The sequence below is a fragment of the Oenanthe melanoleuca genome, chromosome 4, assembly GCF_029582105.1.
Source record: "Oenanthe melanoleuca isolate GR-GAL-2019-014 chromosome 4, OMel1.0, whole genome shotgun sequence".
NCBI lineage: Eukaryota > Metazoa > Chordata > Aves > Passeriformes > Muscicapidae > Oenanthe > Oenanthe melanoleuca.
The window spans coordinates 47,985,767-48,008,282 of record NC_079337.1 but is presented as its reverse complement, the minus strand read 5'-3'; the positions used below and the strand labels follow the sequence as shown (position 1 = coordinate 48,008,282).

Below are 22,516 nucleotides of genomic sequence, written 5' to 3'. Positions count from 1 at the left end.
TTTAGAAATGCTTCTCTTCTGGTGAGATACTTAGACTATGTGAGAAATTTGTAGGACGATATACTATCTCTGGCAAACATACCTGTCAGAGAAGACAACTTATGTAACTAAAAGGACCTATCACATTAAGAAGGATCATAATGAGGTTGTGCACAATATATCCTTGCATTCTTGCTACAATTGATTTTCTAACAGTTTGTTTTCATGGCTTTGCTGAGGAAAGATGCTCCTTTGGTTCAGTGCTTCTGTTTACATCAGTGACATAAATGTACACATTGGCATTGTTGCTTTATGACAAGATGATACTTTTGAAGTGAGTCTTTTTGTTTCCAGTTTATCACTCTTTGGTTCACATCAGAGAGTGATATGGGAATTTACAAACTGGATATTTTCAGATTAAATTTAAAAACTTTCCTTCTTTGAAAGGTAATATTAAACTTCTTAAAAGGCAGCCAGAACATAGGCTGGATATGAGCCAGGGGGAACTTCCCTAGGGAAAAATGGTGTGACATTGGGTCATATATTGGTTTGCTCAATAAGTGCACTTATTGGGCACCATTAATACCTCATGTAATTTCATTTGTGTACTGCTCATCTCTTTGAACCACTTTAACTGTTCTTAGTCATCATGGAAATTTTTTATTTCTAGCTACGTGACTAATTTTGATTAAGATAAACCCCTTAGTCAAGGCAAAACTCCCATGGTCTTTAAGGCTGAATCCTCTAGTCAAGAATATTACTTTGATTTCCAGATCATCACTTACATAGCCCTGTGTCATTGGTAAATATGAGCCAGAATCACTTAGTTCCCCAAGAAGTCTAGAAATCTAGTTTTTGCAGTTCATGGTAGTTGCCACCTTGCACCAAACCAAGGGATGGAATTCTCATTGTCTTTACCAGACTCACTTGTATTTAGTGACCATCACATCTTGCTGTTTGGGTTAGGTGTCATTCATAACATGGTCTGGGCTGTGTCTGTCTCTTTTGGTTGGTAATATCCATGGCCCATCTCTTTCTGTGCAGTGTTTTGCACAATGTATGATAAATGCACATTGTCTCTGGAAAACTGTCCAAAGTGAGGAAAACTGTGTGGAATCAGAAGTGTATTATCAGAAAAATAATCCCAAATCTGAATAGCCTCTAACAAACCAGAACCTTACAGAGGACTTTCACTCTCTTGAAGATCAAGGTGAGAGTATTTCAAGTACTGGAACGTAGACACAAGCAGTGTCTTTTATGACCTTACTCTCAGCCTGTCATCAATGAGATTTGAGTAAGAGTTGCTATAAAACTAGTTTATGGATAAATCTGCAATCTGTCATGGGTTTGCAGGGGAGTGGAAAGGAAAAATAGGGACTCTGGCTATTTCTGTACACTTACAAACACATTTTAACATTCTCAATGATTCTTTTTTCTTCAGTAACTGTGTTGCTATGGACTGGGATAAGGATGGAGATACTTTAGCAGTAATCACAGACAAATCTAGCACCATATTTCTGTGGGATGCAATCACAAACAAAACAAGCCAAGTAGACAGTGGCATGAGGTAAGAAATTTTTTTTCAACATGAGTATTTAAAGACTTGGACCACTGTGACTTGTTGATGTGGAAGCTATATTTCAAGATCTTCTTTTTATTGAGGTCCTCATAAAATATGTACTAATTAAACTAATATGCTACAGTTCATTGCTAAATTATTTTTTATATTATTTGCTGGTTACTAAGTGTTCATTGTGAAAGGGAATTTTGGAGGTTACAGGATGTTTGTTTATTATTTGAGTGTCAGCAGTGCCATAGTCTCTAGAGAGCTTCCCTTCAATGTTTTGACTTCGTGGTAGCAACAAGTATGGGTGAATTTTTTGTGTATCTGCACTTGCTACTCTTTCTCTTAAGTCTTTCATCCATCTAAAGGGAATTTAAAAGTAAGGGAGGTGATATCAGTGGTGCTAAGATTTTTTTTCCCCTTAGATTAATAAGAGGGCTAAAATGCTATTCACAAAGTAGACTAGTTTAGGATGAAAGGAGATATCTAAGGTTCAAAGCCTTACCTTTCTGAATTTGGTCACAGGCTTTAAACACTTCTGGGATCTGCATAACCCTCAACCATTGGGTTAATAGATAAGCTTGGTGTAACAATTAAACTTTTGGCTTCTTTGAGTCTATTTCACTAAACTCTTGCATGCTACATAAACCTTCTTCCTGTAGGAAGAGAGTGGAAACAATTCTGTCCTATGTTAGATAAGATGTATATTATACACATATTATATTATGGGAGTGAACAGACCATATTGTACCATTTTCATGTGTGAACAAATACTATGGGGAGAAGAGTAACCTGCCAGTATGCAAGCAAAAAAAGAACATAGAAGGTACTTAACAGAATGGAGCCTGCAGTTAATCACAGTTCCTTCATGATCTTTCTCTCTATTACTGGTGGTAAATTGCTTACTGGAGGCAGTCTTGCTAGAACATTATATATCAATGTATGTCCCTAATCCTTTTTTTGTCACAGTGTTATTGCTTAAGCACCAAGACATAAACAGTGTGATAATGAGGCTTTTATGATATCCTTCCTTTTTTGAAATTAGGAAAACACCCTTATATGCAAACCAAATGTATTGGACGTCATTTCACATGTCAATATTTCAAATTTTTCTCAAATTTCTATTGCATGCCTACAATGAAATTTAAAAAGATGGGAGGGACTGCACTAATTAGAAAATTCTGGTTTAAATTTTTTTTGCTTAAGAGGGTCTTTGTTTTTTAACATGATGTATAGTATCTTTGTAGCCTTAAATATACATCAAAATAGGTCTTGCTCTATCTGAAACTTCAAGTTAAAATAGATCTTTCTAACATCTTTATTACATTGACTAGAACTAGACCTACTCACTTTTGAGTTGGCTAAATGCACAGGGTTATTGAAGTACAAAAAAAATACAATAAGTGACTGGAAAATTGCCAGTGTTTCCATCAAAGACTCTTGATGTTTGCAGACCCATTTTCATTTGTAATTTCATGTTATATTATCTCATACAATTTTTTATTAGTTTTACTATCTTCTGCATACTTACATAATTCTGATGTTGGTAGAGAGCATTTGCTTAATTTAAAAGTTCTCCTTGGTCTGTATGACTCATAGAAATAGAAGACAAATGCAAAATTTATTATGCAAAATGTTTTAATATGTGAACACATGAAAGGAATCTCTACTATACAAAGTAAATTTTTTCTTTGTTTTAGGGATGCAATGTCTTTCTTGTTATGGTCTCGAGTTGGAGCTTTACTTGCTGTTGGAACAACAAAGGGAAACTTACTCATATATAACCGTCAGACTTCTCGCAAGATTTCTGTTCTTGGTATGGACTGGTTTGAAGCTACTCTGGCAATGTGAAAGTGGAATTTTGCTAATATACATAATTTCCTTTCCAGTTCTCTGTATTTCCATCAGAGATATTTTTTCTGCTTGTGTTTTATTTTTGTTGTATAGGTTTTTTTCTTTTTCAGGTAAACACACTAAGAGGATTACTTGTGGCTGTTGGAGTATTGAAAACCTCCTTGCTTTAGGTGGTGAAGACAAAATGATTACTATAAGCAATCAGGAAGGGGATACTATAAGACAGGTAGTATTTATAATGCACATTTGATTTTAAGGTGTACATTAATACTTCTGGTTCCCAAGAAAGTTTGGGCCTATGGGAGCTTGTGCTTTTTGAATCCCGGTGTTTTCAAGGAGCTTTTCTTTTTTTCAGTATATTTTATGCTAACATGTCATTAAGACCAAACTGAGGTCATGTTTTCTCCAATGATTTTCTTGATTTTGATACTAAATGCAGTAGCAACTTTCCCTGTCTGTCCTTATGCAAGATTATACATGGCAGGAATAACACAATTATTTATCATCAGTATGTGCTACATTAATAGTTTCTCAATCTGTGCTTCTTTCTTGCAGACCTCAGTCAGCTCAGATCCCAGTGACATGCAGTTCTCAGTTATGAAGACTGATGAAAGAGTATCAACCAGGGAAAGCACAGTAAGAAATCACTACAAAATACTGTAGTTCAAGTGGGGATAATCCAAAGGATAATTCAATGTGAACTGCTGCCTATTCTTCTGAGGAAATGGAGCTGACTTCTGTAGGAGAAGGTCTTGAATTTGAGATGTCTGTTCTGCTGAGCTTGCATTTAGATTTATGAACCATTGGCTTACACAGGAGAATGTCCTGAAAATCTCTTCCACTGTTGAGGAAGATTCACAATTCAGATCCATGGGATTCTTAAGGATTATTCAAATTCCTAAATCTCATCTTTTAATGAAGAAATAGGGCCTTACTTTAAAGTTATGCCATTATTGTCATGTTAATTTTTCTTTTCATTCATTGGCAGGTAAGTGCAGTGGTTGGCAAGAGGACTCTCTTCCTTTTTAATTTGAATGATCCTGATAACCCAATTGATCTGAAATTCCAGCAGCCCTATGGCAGTATTGTGAGCTACAAATGGTGAGCTGAACTTCCTTAATTATTCTAATATTAAGAAGCTGAGTATTTTCCAATTAGTTCTGATAAAGACTGGAACCAAAATCATCTATCCCTTGCTCAGACTGAATTTTTCTTGCCTGTATTGTAGACCTTTCAGTAATTCTTGTCTGAACGCCAGGTAGTCTAAATTTTTAAACTGTTCTACTTTATGATTCAATAGCTATGAAAACAGTATCTGCCAACAGAATCGCTGTTGCTATGCTCAGCTTTAAACAAAAATACGTTGTTGTTTTGACAGAATTAAACTGAGGGATTTATGGGTTGTTTCCTGTTTGGATGAGTAACTGATGAAAGAGCTAGGGTTGGAGTTGTGTACTTCAGCTAGTTTGTTGGTTTGGAAAACTGTGCAAAGTTCTTGTAGCCTTCTTATTGTGCAATACCATTGGTAATGTTCCCATGAAGAAAACCTAAGCTAGAAGTTTCAGATCTGTACCAAAAAAGTAGCTGTACTATTTCTGTATCTTTGAATCATTACGGCTTGTCTTTTAATGCCTGTTCAGTCAACATTGATATCCCTTTGCACTACTACTCTAAGAAGACCTGAAGCTTTATGCTTATGACCATGTGTAACAAGGTATACCTGAGCTGTTTCCCTTGTAGTGATTTTTCTTGAAATTGAGCTAATGAGATATTGTTTAAATTCATCTTTACATGCTTTAACTATTTGTGTCTTAATCTCATTATTTCTCCTTGACACTATGAAAAGTAAGCAGAATATTCACCAATTTGTTGCTTTGGTACTTCCACTGTGTTTGCAGTGCCCTTAAGGGTACAGTGACTGACATTATTGTTTTGACATGGCTTTGATGGGCCAGAACATATGCCAAAACCTTGAAATAAAAGTTGCCATCTTCTGGTATACTTATTTTAATGAAGATACCAGAAATCTTTCTCCTGGCATCACTGCCATGTGTGCAGCTTGAAAATAAAGTGGCATTATAGAATACAGCAGAGAATAAAGGTGACTGGCAAGGCATCTGGGCATGGACATGTTTCTGTCCATTAAGGACATTTGATAGTTTTCCTTTAATCTATTTTATATTATATGGTTCAACATTATTTATATAAATTCCCATAATTTGTTTATTTTTTCTGTTACTGGGAGGCTGGACCCCAGCAGTCTGAAAGAAAATGCTTTTTGCATATTGCATTAATAGATCTCTTTTCTAAATCATTCCTTTTTTGTAACAGGTATGGTGATGGCTATATTATGATTGGTTTCTCACATGGGTGTTTTGTAGTCATTTCTACACACATTCGTGAAATAGGACAAGAAGTCTTTCAAGCTCATAATCATAAGGATAATCTAAGCAGCATTGCTATATCACAGTCATTAAACAAAGCTGCATCATGTGGAGACAATTGGTAAGTGGTAGTTTTATATATAAAGAATAGAATTCATCTCTCAGCGCTGGAGCTACTAGCCATTCACACTATGCTTCCTAAGGCTTCAAGGCTCCCTAAGAAGTGAATTTAGAAAAGATAAGATTAATTGCTCTGTGGAGCTGCTGCTTTGCCTAGAGCTGGGAGAAGCTATTATTGGCAAAAATATCTGCAAGTGTAATTAATATAATTAATTGTAAACAAAAAAGAAATAAACTTTAGTGTATATTATTCCTTTTAATTAATTGTTTTTCTGTTATGTTACTTGGCTACAAAAAAGTTCAAATTTCTTTACAGAGATTTATTGATTAAGCATAAATATCTGCTTAACAACAGGAGAAAAGTTAATTTAAATCTGTACTAAGTATGTTGATACCTGATATCCTCCTCTCTGGTGTTTGATCTTACATGCAGTCTAGACAAAAGTTGAAAAGTGTGAGCAGTTAAGGAAATAAATAATTAAATGCACTGGAGTTTTTCCAAAATATTTTGCACATTTGATAGAATAGCTCCTTTAGCTCCTCGTCTGCTAAACCCTGATTCTGTGATATCTGAACTCTTCAGCTAAAGAATTGTCTCATGGTAGAAGTCAAACTGTTCTCTCTGTTCTCAGCTCTCTGTAGGATGAGCTGCTGATTTGTGACACTTGCATATCAAGAGTGGTATAACTGTGAGCAAAACACAGTGCAACTTCAAGCCTTGAGCAGTTGTACAGTAAGGGTTATCTCTTTAAGGAGTGATTTAACTTGCATTGAATGACATGACAGCATAAGTAAACTCTATCCCTTTTATGTGCAATAGGATTGAGAGTATTTTTTGCGTCTGTGTTTCAAGCCCTGTGTGTCGATCAGTAATGTCTTTTAGAACTAAAATGCTCTAGCAGATCAAAAGGGAGTAACCGTCTATGTTTCCCAACCCTGAATTCTTTCCAATTGGATTTGTGCCTTTTCCTCAAATTTTAGTTCTTTGAGCACATATTTTTGTACTGTGATACAGTGATACACTGTTTACAGTGATGGATAATAATGTGTTGGTTTTTTTTTGGAAATTGGAGATATTTTGCATTTGTGTTCTACTTTTTGCTCCATTAGACTGTCTTGATTGGACTCGATTTCTTCCAGTTAATGGTGACTGACATTTAGATGGGTGAGAATGATTTACTCTTTATTTTTGTTTTAGCGTTAAAATCCATGATCTGACAGATTTGAGAGAAATGTATGCCATAATAAACTTGGATGATGAAAGCAAAGGTATGTTAACTTTCTCCATGGGGATAGAAATTTCTAAAAATTAAGTAAGCTGGAGTTTTGCCGGTATCTCTGTTCATGGAATGAAAGTCCTGCTGTTGGAAAACTGTGTAAATATAGAATATTTCAAAAACGACTGCTTTCCCAACTTGTATTTATTAGATGACCTGTAGTGAGCATATTTTACCTATTCAAAGTGTAGAGAATATTTGATCAGTTAGTGTTCAGTTTTGAATCTGTATTGTAATATATTCAGATTATTACAATAATACACTTAACTGGTTTCTGCTTCTTTCCATGAAATTTTTTTTTTTTTGCGTGTGTGCTTTTCAGCATGTCTTGTGTTTTTGTCCTGTTGCACAGGACTTGTACCTGTGGCTTCTAGAACAGTGTTACAAAACCATTTTCTTGAGTAGTGAGTTTCCACCTTTATCTCCTTATGTAGTGTTTGTGAATGCTTCAGTTATTGTCAAGTAGGTGGTTGCCTCCAGCATTTTTATTTCTAAGAACCTTCCTTTTTAATTTTTTTTTTTTTAAGAAATTTAGGATATTTTAAGCACAGCACTTCCCTGTCTCCCTTGGCATATTGGTATTAGTCAGTTAGAGTACTGTTTTTCTAATGGCATTTTCAGACACTGAGGAACAAACACCGTTCCATGTTTAGTACTTAGTGATTTGGCAGTAAGGGGAGTAAGATTGAATTCTGCTCAGCTGCTTCCAGTATTATGGATTACTTTGAATATGCTGCCTGAACTGTCAGTGTTGAAAAGAGGAAGAGTGTTGATCGGTTTTGTAACAGAACATCCGGTCTAGTGGAAGTGGGTTGCACCTAGATGGTCTTTAAGGTCATCTCAACTCAACCATTCTGTGAAGTCTTCACTCTCAGGAAAATGCTATATTATTAAATTATGTGCTTGATTAGGGTGATTCTAATTAATCTAGGAATTGTATTAGTTGGTTAGCTTTGAGTACATTAGTACATATATTCTAGATATTAATTCCTACATTTTCACAGTTTAGAGCAAAATAATTGCTTGTTGGTTACAATAGTAAAGGACCATATCTTTTACAAAAACTTGTGCATATTTTAGGTGTAGATCAGATGGCTTGGACAGATGATGGACAGCTGTTGGCTGTATCTACACGAAAGGGATCCCTCCATGTTTTCTTGACAAAACTTCCAATCCTTGGAGATGCTTGCAGCACACGGATTGCATACCTCACTTCTCTTCTTGAAGTCACCATAGCAAATCATGTGGAGAGTGTATGATAACCTCTTCCTTTTAAACTTCATGTAGATATAATTAAAGTAAGCATTTAAAGGGGGTGAAAATTGTCTTATTTTGTTTTGTTTTCTTACAGGAGCTACCAGTCACAGTCTCTGTTGAAGTAGAGCCCAGTTTCGTCGCTATTGGTGTTTATCATTTGGCTGTAGGAATGAACAATCGGGCTTGGTTTTATGCACTTGGAGAGAATAGTAAGCATAAATTTAGTTCTCCTAAATCTAGTGCAGCACTCTGTCTTATTTTATTAATTCAGTATTTGTGTTTAGCAGTTCTAGACATCCTACATGTACAGTAAAAACTTGAATTGCCTTATGGTCCTGCTAGGACAGGATAATAATTTTCCCAGGCTGAAGCAGTTATGGCAAGGCATTGTAAATAATAGAAATAAAACTTCTCTTGAGGCATCGGTCATGAAATATAGACTGATGTTCACTTGTTTTTTTCACATCATCTTGTAAATCAATGAAGGACTTCAGGCGTTTGAGGCATTATATATCTATGTCTTAAAGTACTAAGCTCAGCAAAGTACCTAGGAACTGTGATCAGAGAGTTTAAATTATCAGTTTGGCAGATCTTCATGTTGTTTTTATGGGATAAGGAAAATCTGGTTATGCTGTGTCCAAATTTTAGATGGTGGATTTCAGTGTGTTTCTAAGCATGCCCTTTTTTTCAGTGACAGTAAGTTAAACTATAACAATACTAGTCAGAGTTGCATAGGAGTTTCTCTTGTAGTTTCTAAACCAGGTCTCTGGCTAAGAGGAAAGTCTATGTGTGACTTGTCCTTCTCTGCTTAATTGTGAGATTTTCACATCTGTTTACTCAGCTGCAAATTTAGATAAGTGAAAACCTGTACAAAATCAAAGTATTTTTACCTTATCTTTTATTTTGAATCTTTTAGATGTAAAAAAGCTTAAAGATGTGGAGTACCTGGGGACAGTAGCAAGTATGCACCTCAATTCTGATTATGCTGCTGCTCTTTTTGAGGGTAAAGTCCAGTTGCATATGGTAAGAGCTCTGGCAGTTTGGATTGTTGAACTAATGAGTTGATATAAGCTGAACAAGTTAATGTAATTTTTAAAAATTAAATAAAATGCAGTGATCTTCAGTTAATGGAGATAAAAATTAAAAATTCTTCAGAACACTTTTGCTGACTAAGTAAAATATAGAGCTGAGTTTCTATAGACTTAGAAATACAGCCTAGACTAGAATAGATGAAGAAAAATGTTTTCTTGTCAGCTATTTAACAAGTTTTATTTTAAAGGTCTCTGGTAATATGAGAGAAGCAGATGCTGGGTTTTTAAGGGATACACATGCAAGGTTTTTTTAATCTGATTTTCTTACAGTTTGATACAAGCAACACCATGATACCCTATTGTTAACAGTGGAGTTTTTCAGTTCATTCTGTTCTTTATGTTTAGATAGAAAGTGAGGGTTTGGGTGCTCAGGAAGAACGAGAAACTCGACTTTTCCCAGCAGATGATGATAAATTTCGAATTTTGTGCCATGCTTTAACTAGTGACTTCCTCATATATGGTACAGACGTGAGTATTACTTCTTTTAAAAGATCTTTTTAGATGTAATATAATTCTGTCTGAATTTTTTTGATTACTTCTCATGCTTTCAGCAAAACAAAAACCACATCTGTGAACTTCAGAGTGGATTATTTTCTATACAAGAACTTTGAGCAAATACAGTCAAAATTGCATCCAGCTTCCTTTACTGTTTTATTTATATGATGCGCTTTGGCAGGAAGATTAAGTTTTGGTTTTACTAGTTTTTGTTGCAAAACTAGTTTGTTGCTTTTGCTAGCAGAAGTTAATTCTATTGCAGTAGTGAGAGAGATGGCAATCAAAATGTCTTCCACATATAAGAAAAAAACATAATGCTTGCCTTGCAAATTTGTTGATTTAAGTGGTGATGTGAAAAATGTGGACAAAAAAGTTCTCATGTATACAAGTATCATAGCATAAATGAAAGCCTTGACTTGCTACTGAAGCCTTTGTCCAAAAAGAATTTTTTCACATATTTCAACAAGGATAGGAATCAAGGAGGGCACTGAAGAGGGAAGTGGACATGCTTATGGATTTTTTTCTGGAGATTTTTTTTTTATGTATGAGGGGAGGTTTTTTCCTTTTTATACAAGCAGGACACTTTGGTGCTGGGAATACAGGGCACATTTGGCACTGTAGTATCATGCTCTTTGTGATACTGACTGATGTATTGACCTTCCAGAGGAAAGGCAGAACCACTATCTCTGGTTTAATAACTGGTTTAATATCTTGAGTGGATTTGTAGCAGATGAGGCCTTTCCCACCTCATCAGTACTTAAACTGATACTGATAAATTTGAAGTACTAAATTTGCAACCAATCAATTTGATGTATGTGTGCAAATTCTACCATTGATGTCAAAAGACACAATTTTTAAAATATACCTTTAATCACAGACTAATTTGATTGCTTTTATTCCAGAGTTAGGTACCTCTCTTCTTAAGAATGTATGGTTCTTCCTTGGTAGCAAATTTTACAACTTTTTTGGAAGGTTATGCTTCCCTCAGCAATGAGACAGGCATTTCATTTGTTTAGAGAACTGTACAGTAAACACTTGTCACCACAAAGCAAAGGAAGATAATTATCAAAACCAACTTCAAAAAAAAGGAGGCCCTGAAACCTCCCAAATCCTTTCCTTGCTCCCCCGAGATTTTTCTTGTTTTACCTAAAACAGGGTGTGAGAATGAAGCAAAAAAACCCACTTAGAAGTACTTTTTTTGAGCACTCACTATTATAAGATGGAAGACATTATAGCCAAATTAATTACCTACTTGGCACTTACTGATGTAATTATTAACATTTTCTATTATTTCTCATTAGACTGGAGTTATTAATTATTTCTACATTGAAGACTGGGAATATGTGAATGAATATCGGCATCCTGTCAGTGTGAGAAAGGTTTTTCCAGATCCCAGTGGAACCAGAATGGCTTTCATAGATGACAAAAGTGATGGCTTTGTCTATTGTCCAGTAAGTTAATTGTGAGATACCAATATAATATATTTACAATTAATTAATTTAAATTAAATTTAAAATTAAAATATAAATTTTTTAATCACAGCTGGGATGAATATTTTGTTTCTTGCCATAGTAACTTGGAAGTAACTTTACTTTTGCATTATATATAGGTAAATGATAGAGTATATGAGATTCCCGACTTCTCACCAACTATTAAAGGAATCCTGTGGGAAAACTGGCCAATGGATAAAGGTGTTTTTGTTGCTTTTGATGATGATAAAGTATACACTTACGTTTTTCATAAGGATACCATTCAAGGTACCATAATCTCTTTAAAAAGGTTATTCTTAAAGATTATACTATTTTACTTAATAAAATAATACATGATCTGAATCTTCATTTGTCTTAGAAATAAATAGTACTACAGAAGATTTGAAGTGCAACTGATGAACAGAAAACTAGTTACTTTGCAGTTTTCTCTGTAAGGCTTCAAGGCATTTTGGTCTCAACTCCATAAGCTTCTTGCTATTATAGTATTTCATTTGAAAGTTACACATTGTGCTTCAATTGTATTTTGTAGCATTCAAGAGAATAATCTCATGATCAAGGCGACAAAACTTGCATCAGGGTCACAAAACCTTTATTCATTGAAAGTGTTAAGTTGTTAAAACATAGCCATTTCTATATTTGCAAGAGAGAAACATTGAAATGTACCTACAAACATTTGGAAAAGGACCTTACTGGTTTAAAAACTTTACATTCTGTATATTCACTGAAAGATGTGTGCTTGAGTAGTTGCTGCTAACTGCCAGAATGACAGACCCTGAATTAATACCTTGCAAATATACAGTGTAATACACTATAAAATATATAGTTTTTAGCTGCTTGCTATACTTTTTTTACCATTTAGGGATTTTTACATGACATCTTTTTTTTCTTCCTGATCTTTGAATCTAGGATCAAAGATTATTTTGGCAGGTGGCACGGAAGTCCCCTATTCCCATAAACCTTTGTTGTTGTATAATGGAGAATTAACTTGTCAGACTCAGAGTGGGAAAACAAACAATATCTATTTAAGTACTCATGGTTTCCTTGGCAATTTGAAAGACTGTGGACCTGATATGCTGAGACAAATGCTTACTCAGACTCTAATGTTGAAAAGGTACATCTGCATTTTAATTATATTGTAAATTGTTTTGTTCTGTGCTTATAGTTCAGTATAGCATATCCTGGTGATTTTAAAGTGTCCTGCTGAGTATTGATAAATCAGATTGATCCATAAGTTCACATAGCTCTCCAGGCAGACCAAGCAAAGTAAATAACCCAGTAGTGGCTTGCCTTTTTTTCACTATCAAGTAAAAGCCTAAAGTAAGTTTTTTCAAGACTTATTTGGGGTTTTATGACAGTGGCTCCTCCAAAACTGGCTGAAGGTTCTTCTGTCATACTCTCCTCCCACTGTAATGAAGCAATGCAAAATCAGTAGAATGGAAAAAAAGCCAGAGTAGGGAAAGCAGATGGTTTCCTGAAAAAGTGTGGTAGAAACAGGAGAGGGTATGCATTTGTATTTTTCTTTTCTTCTTGATACATCTCTCTCTCCATGGCTTAGAAGTAAATTTTTTAATGTTTTCTCTAACAGAGAGAAAAAAATGTTAAGAGGGAGTTTTGAGTATATCTAAAATTAGGATAGTAGTAAATATGTGTTACCTTCTATAGGTTTTCTGAAGCATGGGAGATATGCACACTTCTGAATGACCAGTCTTGTTGGAATGAGCTGGGCAAAGCTTGCTTACATCATATGGAGGTGGATTTTGCAATACGTGTTTATCGAACATCTGGTAATGCTGGGATGGTGATGTCACTAGAGGAAATTAAGGTAAAATGTAAATAGGAAATATGGTAATTTAATTCCTCTTTAGGAATTGCAGCATTCTTGGAAGTTTTTTTCTGGGGGAAGGAGTTGTTTTTGTTCAAACAGAAGTTGAGTTGCTTTCAAAGGATATAGAGGCTAAAGTGTCCAAACTACAGACTGTTTGCTTGGTTTCTCTTGAAGTGGTTGCATTCTTTACTGGACTGCGCAGTATTTCTTTCTGCATTTGCTTGAGAACAGCAGAATGTATTCATGTCTCAGGCACTGGGAGGCTCTTATTCCTTTTGTTATTTTTGAGAAAATGTTGAAGACTGCTATTAAAAAAAATCCAAAATAAACCGGATTGTGTTTATACATCTAAATGTGAAATAGTACCTTAAAATTATATTTCTGCAAATTGTTGATTTTAGACACTGTTAGCTCTAGTGGCCCATGAGGGCTTTTTCTGGTTTATGGAATCCACTTTACATCATTGTAAAATGTAAGGATATTTGTTTTACTATTTTCCTTTATTTTTCTTACTAGATGATGTTATTTATATAGTATTTGTTTTCTTTTGGTCTGCTTCTGCTATTTTGCCTTTCTACAGGGAATAGAAGACCACAACCTTTTAGCAGGACATCTTGCAATGTTTACTAGTGATTTTAATCTGGCTCAGGATTTGTATCTGGCATCCTCCTGTCCTATTGCTGCTCTTGAGGTATTCATTTAAGAATGTGTATATTTTCTGCTGGTTTTGTTTCCAGGTTAATGCTGGAATGGTTAATATTGACCAGGACCCCCAGGTCCCTTTCCATGGCACTGCTCTCCAGCATCTCATTTCCCAGTCTGTCTGTACATCCAGGGTTGCTCTGTCCCACATGCAGAGTCTGGCACTTCCCATTCTTAAACTTCATACAGTTGGTGAGTGCCCAGCCCACTAATTTGGGAAGTTTTCTCTGCAGAGCCTCCCTGCCTTTGAGGGAATTTATTTCCTTCCAATTTAGTATCATCAGCAAACTTATTTATCGTACCTTCAGGTCTTATGTCCAAGTAATTTATGAAGATGTTGAAGAGCACAGGGCTGAGGATGGAGCCCTGTGGAACCCCACTAGCGACAGGTCACCTGTCTGATGTCACCCCATTCACTGTAACCCTTAGTGCCTGACTTGTGAACCATTTGCTCATCCATGATGTGTTTACCCAGCTGTGGGCTGGACATTTTATTTACTCTAAGAGACTGTATTCAAAGCTTTACTGAAATCCAAACAAGATTACATCAATTGACTGTCCTTGATCAGCTAGGTGGATTACCTTATAATAAAAGGAAATTAAGTTTGTCAAGCAGGACTTTGCTCTCATGAAGTTGTAGGCTGTGACCAATGACTGCGTTGTCCTTCAAGTGTTTTTCGATTACTCCCAGAATAATATTTTCCATCATTTTACCGGGCACTGAAGTGAGACTGACAGGCCTGTCGTTTCCAGGGTCAACCTAACAAACCTTCCTTCAGGATGAATGTCTCTCAAATTGTCTGAATATTTCTAGAATATTGAGTCAATATTTGTATTTAGAATAATGTAAAATTCAGAATAGAAGTCCAAATTTGATACTTTCATCAGAAAATGTTACTGTTCTTAACAGATGCGAAAAGACCTGCAGCACTGGGACAAAGCACTTCAGCTGGCTAAGCGTCTGGCCCCAGACCAAATCCCTTTCATATCAAAGGAATATGCAGCACAGCTTGAATTCATGTAAGTTCTCCTTTAGTGTAAGAATATTAAACCAATACTCATGCTCAATAGAAGAGCACAGATGTTTCAGATGTCTGCATTGCTGAGAGAGGATTCAGTGAGGTCTTGCAGCTATAGTATGAGGAAGAGGAGTTTTGCAAGGAATCTCTCATGCTAGAGGCATGTTAGTAAATCACAGTTCCTCTGACTAATTCTGGTATATGTAATTCTTTGCTACTGGTAGGTCCACTGTGTGATATCATCTACTAAATAAATACTTTGGCGCAGGCAAGTTCTTGGGAAACAGAGAAAATCTAAATCATTTAACACTTCTTACATTGGATGAAAGCCATATCTTTTGCCTGTCTTTCTTTCAATATCTGTGTGCCTTCATTTTCTTAAATCATATAGGTAGAAATGTGTCAAATTTCAAGGCTGCCAGTCCTTGAAAGACAGAAGGTATTAACCATTTGATATGATTTTAAAGTCTATTTAATATAATTCTTCCCAGATAAAACCTGGTCTGTTTAATATCTAAGTCAAGAGGAAAAACTTACCTTTTAGTAGTTTGTAGACAACTCCCTCCCCCTGGCAGTACACCTGGCATTGAGAGAGGGCACTTGCTGGTCACAGAAAGGAAGGAATGGGTGCAGTTGAAGCAATGTAGCCATCTAAAACTTAATATACTCCAGGAAAAAAAAATTGCCTTTGATTTTGTGTTGCAAAAATTTTAAATAATTTCAAAGATTACCTTCTTTTGTCTTCCAGAAAAATCTGGAATAGAGCTGAGGCCACTGAGGTGTATTTTGCAGATAGATTCTTTGCCTTTCAAGGAAAGTTTGTTGGTCTCTGTCCAGCAGAATTGAGAGATGGAATTGTGTTTTGGATTAAGAGCTTGATCAAATCCATAGGAAGAGCCATGATGTTCTGTGTAACTGTCCACCTCTCAAATACCTCTCAGCTTTCAGTTATTATGTCTAAATCAAGACAGATACGTGCATATGCATGTACAAAGTGGTAGGAAGTCAAACATCTGTTTCTATTAAAAATATTTGTCTGTATAACTTCCAGTTTTCTTTTAGGGGTGATTATGTTAATGCACTGGCACATTATGAAAAGGGAATCACTGGAAACCATAAGGTAATTCCTTTTTAGTAATGATAGCATTGTCTTGTCACAATATACATTAAGTTGTCATGTTTCTGACTTATTTGAATTCCAATTTTTAATTCAGCTCTAAATTAAATGTTATTAAGTCTGTAATACTTTGTTAGTTTGTTTCAATGCTTGATCACTGTTGCTTTATTGACCTGGTGTTTCTAATGTGTAATCTACTTTTCATGTGATTGCCAGTACCAGGAACACGATGAAATTTGCCTTGCTGGCATGGCTCAGATGTCCATTCGGATGGGAGATGTCCGTCGAGGGGTAAACCAGGCCCTTAAACATCCCAGTAGGTTACTAAAAAGAGACTGTGGAGCTATTCTGGAGAACATGAAGGTACTCAAGAGAGTTAATATAATTAAGGCTGAATATGTGATTTCACTAGGTTAGTAATTTATTTATGATCTTAATTTAGAAATTATATTTTAATGGTTTCTGATATTGTAGCAATTTTCAGAAGCTGCTCAGCTGTATGAAAAGGGACAATATTATGACAAGGCAGCATCAGTGTACATCCGGTGTAAAAACTGGTAAGTACAGGATTCAGGGAAATGTTATATTTCAGAGCATTTGCTGGGGTACTCTTTGGAAAAGATTGATTCTCTGTATAACACAAATGCCTCATTAACTGTGTTTTATTGATTTTGTTGTTCCAAATTCAAGCTTAAAGATTCTTTCAGAAATTTATGTGGTGTTAATATAGTCTTAATGTAAATGGGATTGTTTTTTCCTTTTTTTGTGTGTTATGTTTAAAGTTTCCTGCAGTTTCAAGGCCTTTGTGGGTGTGTGCACATGCACACACCCACACCGAATTTAGTGCACACTGAATATAGTAATTATATTCGTGTAGTTACTGTTTAATTAATTAGATTTTTTAGTTTTATAACATGCATAGCTGAGACTGAATATTTGGACAGTTGGAAATTATTCAAGAGTAGCCACTATCATAATTTTCTTTCTTTAAGTTAATTTGATTATTGTGAAGTCTCCATTGGAAAAGTAGAATTTTCTGAAAGATTTAAGGGCTCAGTTCTGGTCTAATTATGTTTTATGGAGTCCTCACATTAGGAACTGATTGGACAGTTCAGTAAGACCTCTTTCATATGAGTGCTCTAAAGATTAGGCTGGACTATTGTGAGCTTTTTTTTTTTGAAAAATTAGAATTTTATTTCATCAAAGAATTGGGATCAAAATGAGCTAGGAGAACACTAGGTTAAGGGGATTAGCTTGCATGTAATGACAACCTTGATTTGGGAAGGGGGAGGTACAAGTTTTGTTTACTCTTGCAGAGGGAGGTTCAGTTTTAAGAGTGCCCATCTTTTAGTCAGAGAGGTGAGATTTAAGGTCAACCTCTGAGTCTCTCATATCCTTTGTCCTGAAAGGCCCACTGCCTAGTTTGTTGGTTTTATAGATCTTTCAGATTGCAGTTTTAATGCTGTGCTTCTTCTTTGGTTAATCCAAGAACACCTGAGGTAAAAATTGTTGATCTGGCACTTCTTATGCTTGTACATCTCAGAAAAAAAGAGGAGAGCCTTCAAACCTGTATGCTCATAAAGCAAGCTGTAGTTTCTGGTTCTTACAAAATGCAGCTTTTTGAAAATACTGAAATTACTTTAAAGCTCTTAACCATTATGTTCAGTTTCTTCTATCAGACTCCTTTTCAGTGTTGATATAAATATGACAGTTTTACCAGAGAAAATTTGGAACCAGCTGTATTTATTAAATAGCTATTATCTTTTTAGGGCAAAGGTTGGTGAACTTCTTCCTCAGGTTTCTTCTCCAAAGATTCACCTACAATATGCAAAGGCCAAGGAAGCAGATGGCAGGTACTTTTGAATGCTCCTTTTTAATATAAATATATTATTGCTGTTGTTGTTACTATTATACATTAGTGTTTTTGTAAAATAAATTAAAACACATACTGAAACTTTTGCATGAAATAGTCTTACGAAAATGGATTCTAAAATATGTAAACTTAAGTTTACACTTAGTGTATTGAAGATTTGAAATGTAATCTAAGGACATTCATCTGGTATCAAAAATGTATTTCTAATTAATTGTTTTCCTGTCTAAAAATTAATATCTTTCTAACAAAAGTAATCAAAGGTTTTAAAGTACTGAACATCATTCCACTTTTAATGGCTGCAGAATATTGAATAATGACAAGTTATTAGCTGAAGTGAAAGCCCCAGATAGGTTATATTTAATCACAGAATTTAGTTCCTCCTAGTTCTTACCTGTAAGTAAACGTCCTTCAGAATAATGATACTTTAAAATATGAAACAGCATCAGAGTTTAATATTTGCATTGATGGGACTAGAAAATATTGTTTGTGTCAGTTGTGTAGTGAGACAATGAGAAATTTCTTGTCTGCAGAAGAGGAAAGAGGTCTTATTTTTTAAATTGTATGCCTATCACATTTGGATTTTATGGCTCTCTTGCTCCCAAGGGATTTCATATGGAAGAGATTAACTGTTTTTAATATATAGCAAAAGAGATGCTGGCAGAATTGGTCAAAAATAGTATTGTGGTAGACATTTTTGTGTTACTTCTGCTTTTCATTCTCCTAAGAGGAAATGAAATAGAAAAACTAAAAAGAACATAGTAAATGTAGAGCAATGCAGTTACAGGCAAACTGAAAGGAAGTTGCCACAAAGTAATCTCACGAAAGTAAAATATTTTATGTCTCCTTCACACCGTATTATAAGGAGTTATTTACAAAGTTAAAACAACTGATGTGGAACCATTATTTTGCAGGTACACAGAAGCTGTGATAGCTTATGAACATGCAAAACAATGGGATAGTGTCATTCGACTGTATTTGGATCACCTAAATAATCCTGAAAAGGCTGTTCATATTGTGAGAGAAACACAGTCTCTTGAAGGAGCAAAGATGGTGGCCAGGTAACGATCATGTTATGCACATCAAAAAGAAGTCTGTATCTATTGGGAGTTTATGAGGCTTGCTAACATACTGCACTCTGGTTATTGGTACTTGGCTAGTGTCTAAAATTCAGTTAATTGATTTGAATTCTCAAACATTTGGACAACTAAACAGGTGCTGATTTTTTGTTTTTGTTGTTGACTTTCTGATTAAAATTATATTAACCTGAAGTACTAAGTTTAGACAATAATAAAAAATTGCCATGCTGTATTATTTATGCTAAGTTAATTTTAGGAGCCTAGTTAAAATAATCAAAGTATAAAATGGATTAGAAGTGTGTCATATTTGTATGTACGTTATGTACTATATTGCTAAAACATTTGGTGTATTCATTAAGCTAATTAGTATTAAGGTATTAATTTGTCATTCTGATTAGATTCTTTCTGCAGCTTGGTGACTATGGTTCTGCCATCCAATTCCTGGTTATGTCCAAGTGTAATAATGAAGCTTTCACATTAGCTCAACAACACAATAAGATGGAGATTTATGCTGATATCATCAGTGAGTATTCCAGGCTCATAGTTTGCTTGAATTGTTTTTCTGTTTTTTCAGTAGATTTTAACCAATTTGAAATCATAAGACAATGGCTGTTAAGTTTTGTTTCCCATTTCCAGTCATTGTGGCCAGATATGGCAACATGTGTATTTCAGGCCTGCAAGCCAGACTTTGCTTTCAGCTTTGCTATCTCCTTGGTTTTCAAACCTTGCCTATCATACAGGTTTTTTTTTTTTGTTTATCTATAGAGATAAAACATTTGTCTAGACTATTTCCTTGTGCCCATTGAGAAATCCCTTTCTTTGATCTTGATATGAAACGGAGCATTTCACTGGTACATTTCTTGATTTTTGTTCTCTTTTCTCTTGTTTCCAGCTCTTTTCTGAGATGTCACTTTTTTTCCTTTTCTACTCTTTAAGACGCTTTGTGGCCTTCTCTTGTCTCAGTGAGAGACAGAAAGGAGACCTTACTGAGAAACTGTCTTTTATCTTAGGCCATCAAGCCAGTCAGTCTACCATGCCAATTGGCACCAGATTTTATAGTTTCTGTTTGTGTGAGGCATCTTTGAAGAGTGCCCTATCAGCTTCACATATTTATCTCCCAAATTCTCGTATTTTCAATTAATCTCTTTGTTTAGACATTGATTTTCTATTGTGAAGGTTATAAAAGCTTGGCAACAGTTATCTTGGAGATGTTTGGTTGCAGGTGGTTGTCAAGGTGGCCACAATTGTTCTACAGTTCCTTATGCTTTCTTACTTCTATCCAAAATGTCTTAAACTGTAATCTAAGTGGATAGAAAAGGAGTTTAAAACTAACTTTGGAGTAGTGGCTGTCTTCTTTTTACATGTGTACAGCAGAATAGAGTCTTGGTTAGAAGACTTAAGTAGTGCTACAACATGGTTGCATTGGCTGTGATAACCTTGCTTTGTGCAATACAAGTATGCTTCCATATTCTGAAATTGTGAAAGCAATTCAGGTGATAATCTCATAATCACTTGACCTGCTTTATTGTTGCCAAGACATGATGGAAAAAAATCATTATCAGATCATAGCAATGCCATTTCATTATAATTTTTTAAAAGACAATGTAGTGACAGGGTGAGGGGGGATTGGTTTCAAACTAAAGAAGTATAGATTTAGATTAGGAAATATTTATTTATTATAAGGGTGGTGAGGCGCTGGAAAAGGTTGCCCAGAGAAATTTTGGATGTCCCATCCATGGAAGAGTTCCAAGGCTAGGTTGGATGGAGCTCTGAGCAAGATGGTCTAGTGAAAGGTGTCCCTGCCCATGGCAGGGGGCTTGGAACTAGATGGTCTTTAAGATCCCTTCAAACCCAAATCATTCTATTATTCTATGATCCTGTGAAAAACAGAAATCTCATTATGGTGTAAAACCTGTGGAAACAATTATTTCACTATGTTATTAGCTCCTAAAGTCTGACATTTAGTCTGATTAAATAGAAAGAAATGTGTAAGACATAATTTGAGTCTGTCTATCTTTGATTTTCGTTGAATGTCGGTAGGAAAACAAAGTAGAATAGGAATATGTTCAGTAGGGTCTTTATCTTATTTAACAAGAACACCCTGCTATCACTCAGATCTGTCTGTTGCAGGTTCTGAAAGTACTACCAATGAAGATTACCAGAGCATTGCACTATATTTTGAAGCAGAAAAGAAACATTTTCAGGCGGGGAAATTTTTCTTGCTGTGTGGTCAATATGGACGGGTCAGTACTTAAAGGATAAGCCAGTGAAAGTTAAGTGTTTATAGAAACTGTTCAAAATACAGGAAAGTTCATATTAGATTTTAAGGGCCTTAACTGATGACATACTGATGTGGTTTTTCTTAAAGAATAAAAAATGTAAGCAAACTATTTATATTTACAGTTATCTAGCCTGTGTTCCATGAATGATACATTGCCTTGCATATAGGTTTTTCATAGCAGTAGAAGCTTGAGGTGAATCAATGATATGCTACTGTCGATGAATCTCTGAGTGTCATGATCCACAGCCACAATTTATTTACATTTCATTGGCTTGATCAGTGGAGACTTGGTTGCAGGGTAACTAATTCATTTATATGCTGCAGTGTGCCCTAACTAAAGGCTTTTTTTAAAAAAGAAAACATGTTAATTAAAGTGTGTTAATTGACACACTTTTGATCAGCTACAAGTCTTTGAACTGATGCTTATTAAAGGTTTGGCTTTTGCATACTGAACACATACCAAAAAATATAACTGATTTTTGCAAATTATGTCCATTGTAGATGCCAGCTCCTTCAACTGTGGCATGCAGAGCTTCATGACATTAAAAACATTGTGACATTAATTACATTAATCATTAATTTTTTCTCACCATATTGCTGTGAACATCTTTCACAGTTAGGAGAAGGTGTACACCAGAACTTGGCAATCTCAATTGTTTCTTGCATGAGTATCTGTAAAAGCAGCTGCTTCCTCTGTAGTTGAGATAAGCATTCGGTGTGCCACTTGTCTTATCAAAATGCAGAGAGAGACAACTTGATATAAACGAGAAAAAATTAGTTTCAAATGTCTCAGTTTTAACTTTCCTTCTGTATCATTGTAGGCATTAAGGCACTTCTTACAAAGTCCGAGCACAGAAGATAACTTGGCTATGGAAATGGCAATTGAAACAGTAAGCAACTTTGATTAAACAAGAAATTCTTCAGCTTTTTAAGAAGTTTACCTTCAGTATTGGGACATTTTCCCAGCATCACTGAGTGTGTTTGGACAGATTGCAAATAGAAGGAAAACTGAATCAGTAAAGATGATATCTAAACATATCTAAAAATCCCAACTTAACACATTAGAAAATAAATACGAACTGCTGCATCAGTCAAAGCTGATGAACCAAAGA

At 35.2% G+C, this 22,516-nt stretch overlaps 1 protein-coding gene across 1 annotated transcript in view; it reads left to right on the top strand.

The window, feature by feature from the left end:
- Positions 1 to 22,516, top strand: part of WDR19 (WD repeat domain 19) — a 38,193-nt gene that overhangs the window by 1,875 nt on the left and 13,802 nt on the right. Inside the window, exons 4-28 of the mRNA XM_056489181.1 lie at positions 1,421 to 1,546; positions 3,244 to 3,359; positions 3,508 to 3,623; positions 3,953 to 4,033; positions 4,386 to 4,498; positions 5,729 to 5,902; positions 7,100 to 7,170; positions 8,259 to 8,431; positions 8,530 to 8,644; positions 9,352 to 9,458; positions 9,872 to 9,994; positions 11,323 to 11,472; positions 11,631 to 11,778; positions 12,418 to 12,622; positions 13,174 to 13,333; positions 13,917 to 14,027; positions 14,949 to 15,058; positions 16,120 to 16,177; positions 16,391 to 16,537; positions 16,649 to 16,731; positions 17,944 to 18,027; positions 18,959 to 19,105; positions 19,522 to 19,646; positions 21,254 to 21,366; positions 22,226 to 22,294. Coding sequence (XP_056345156.1) covers positions 1,421 to 1,546; positions 3,244 to 3,359; positions 3,508 to 3,623; positions 3,953 to 4,033; positions 4,386 to 4,498; positions 5,729 to 5,902; positions 7,100 to 7,170; positions 8,259 to 8,431; positions 8,530 to 8,644; positions 9,352 to 9,458; positions 9,872 to 9,994; positions 11,323 to 11,472; positions 11,631 to 11,778; positions 12,418 to 12,622; positions 13,174 to 13,333; positions 13,917 to 14,027; positions 14,949 to 15,058; positions 16,120 to 16,177; positions 16,391 to 16,537; positions 16,649 to 16,731; positions 17,944 to 18,027; positions 18,959 to 19,105; positions 19,522 to 19,646; positions 21,254 to 21,366; positions 22,226 to 22,294 — 3,025 coding nt within the window. The remainder of the gene's footprint in view (positions 1 to 1,420; positions 1,547 to 3,243; positions 3,360 to 3,507; positions 3,624 to 3,952; positions 4,034 to 4,385; positions 4,499 to 5,728; positions 5,903 to 7,099; positions 7,171 to 8,258; positions 8,432 to 8,529; positions 8,645 to 9,351; positions 9,459 to 9,871; positions 9,995 to 11,322; positions 11,473 to 11,630; positions 11,779 to 12,417; positions 12,623 to 13,173; positions 13,334 to 13,916; positions 14,028 to 14,948; positions 15,059 to 16,119; positions 16,178 to 16,390; positions 16,538 to 16,648; positions 16,732 to 17,943; positions 18,028 to 18,958; positions 19,106 to 19,521; positions 19,647 to 21,253; positions 21,367 to 22,225; positions 22,295 to 22,516) is intronic.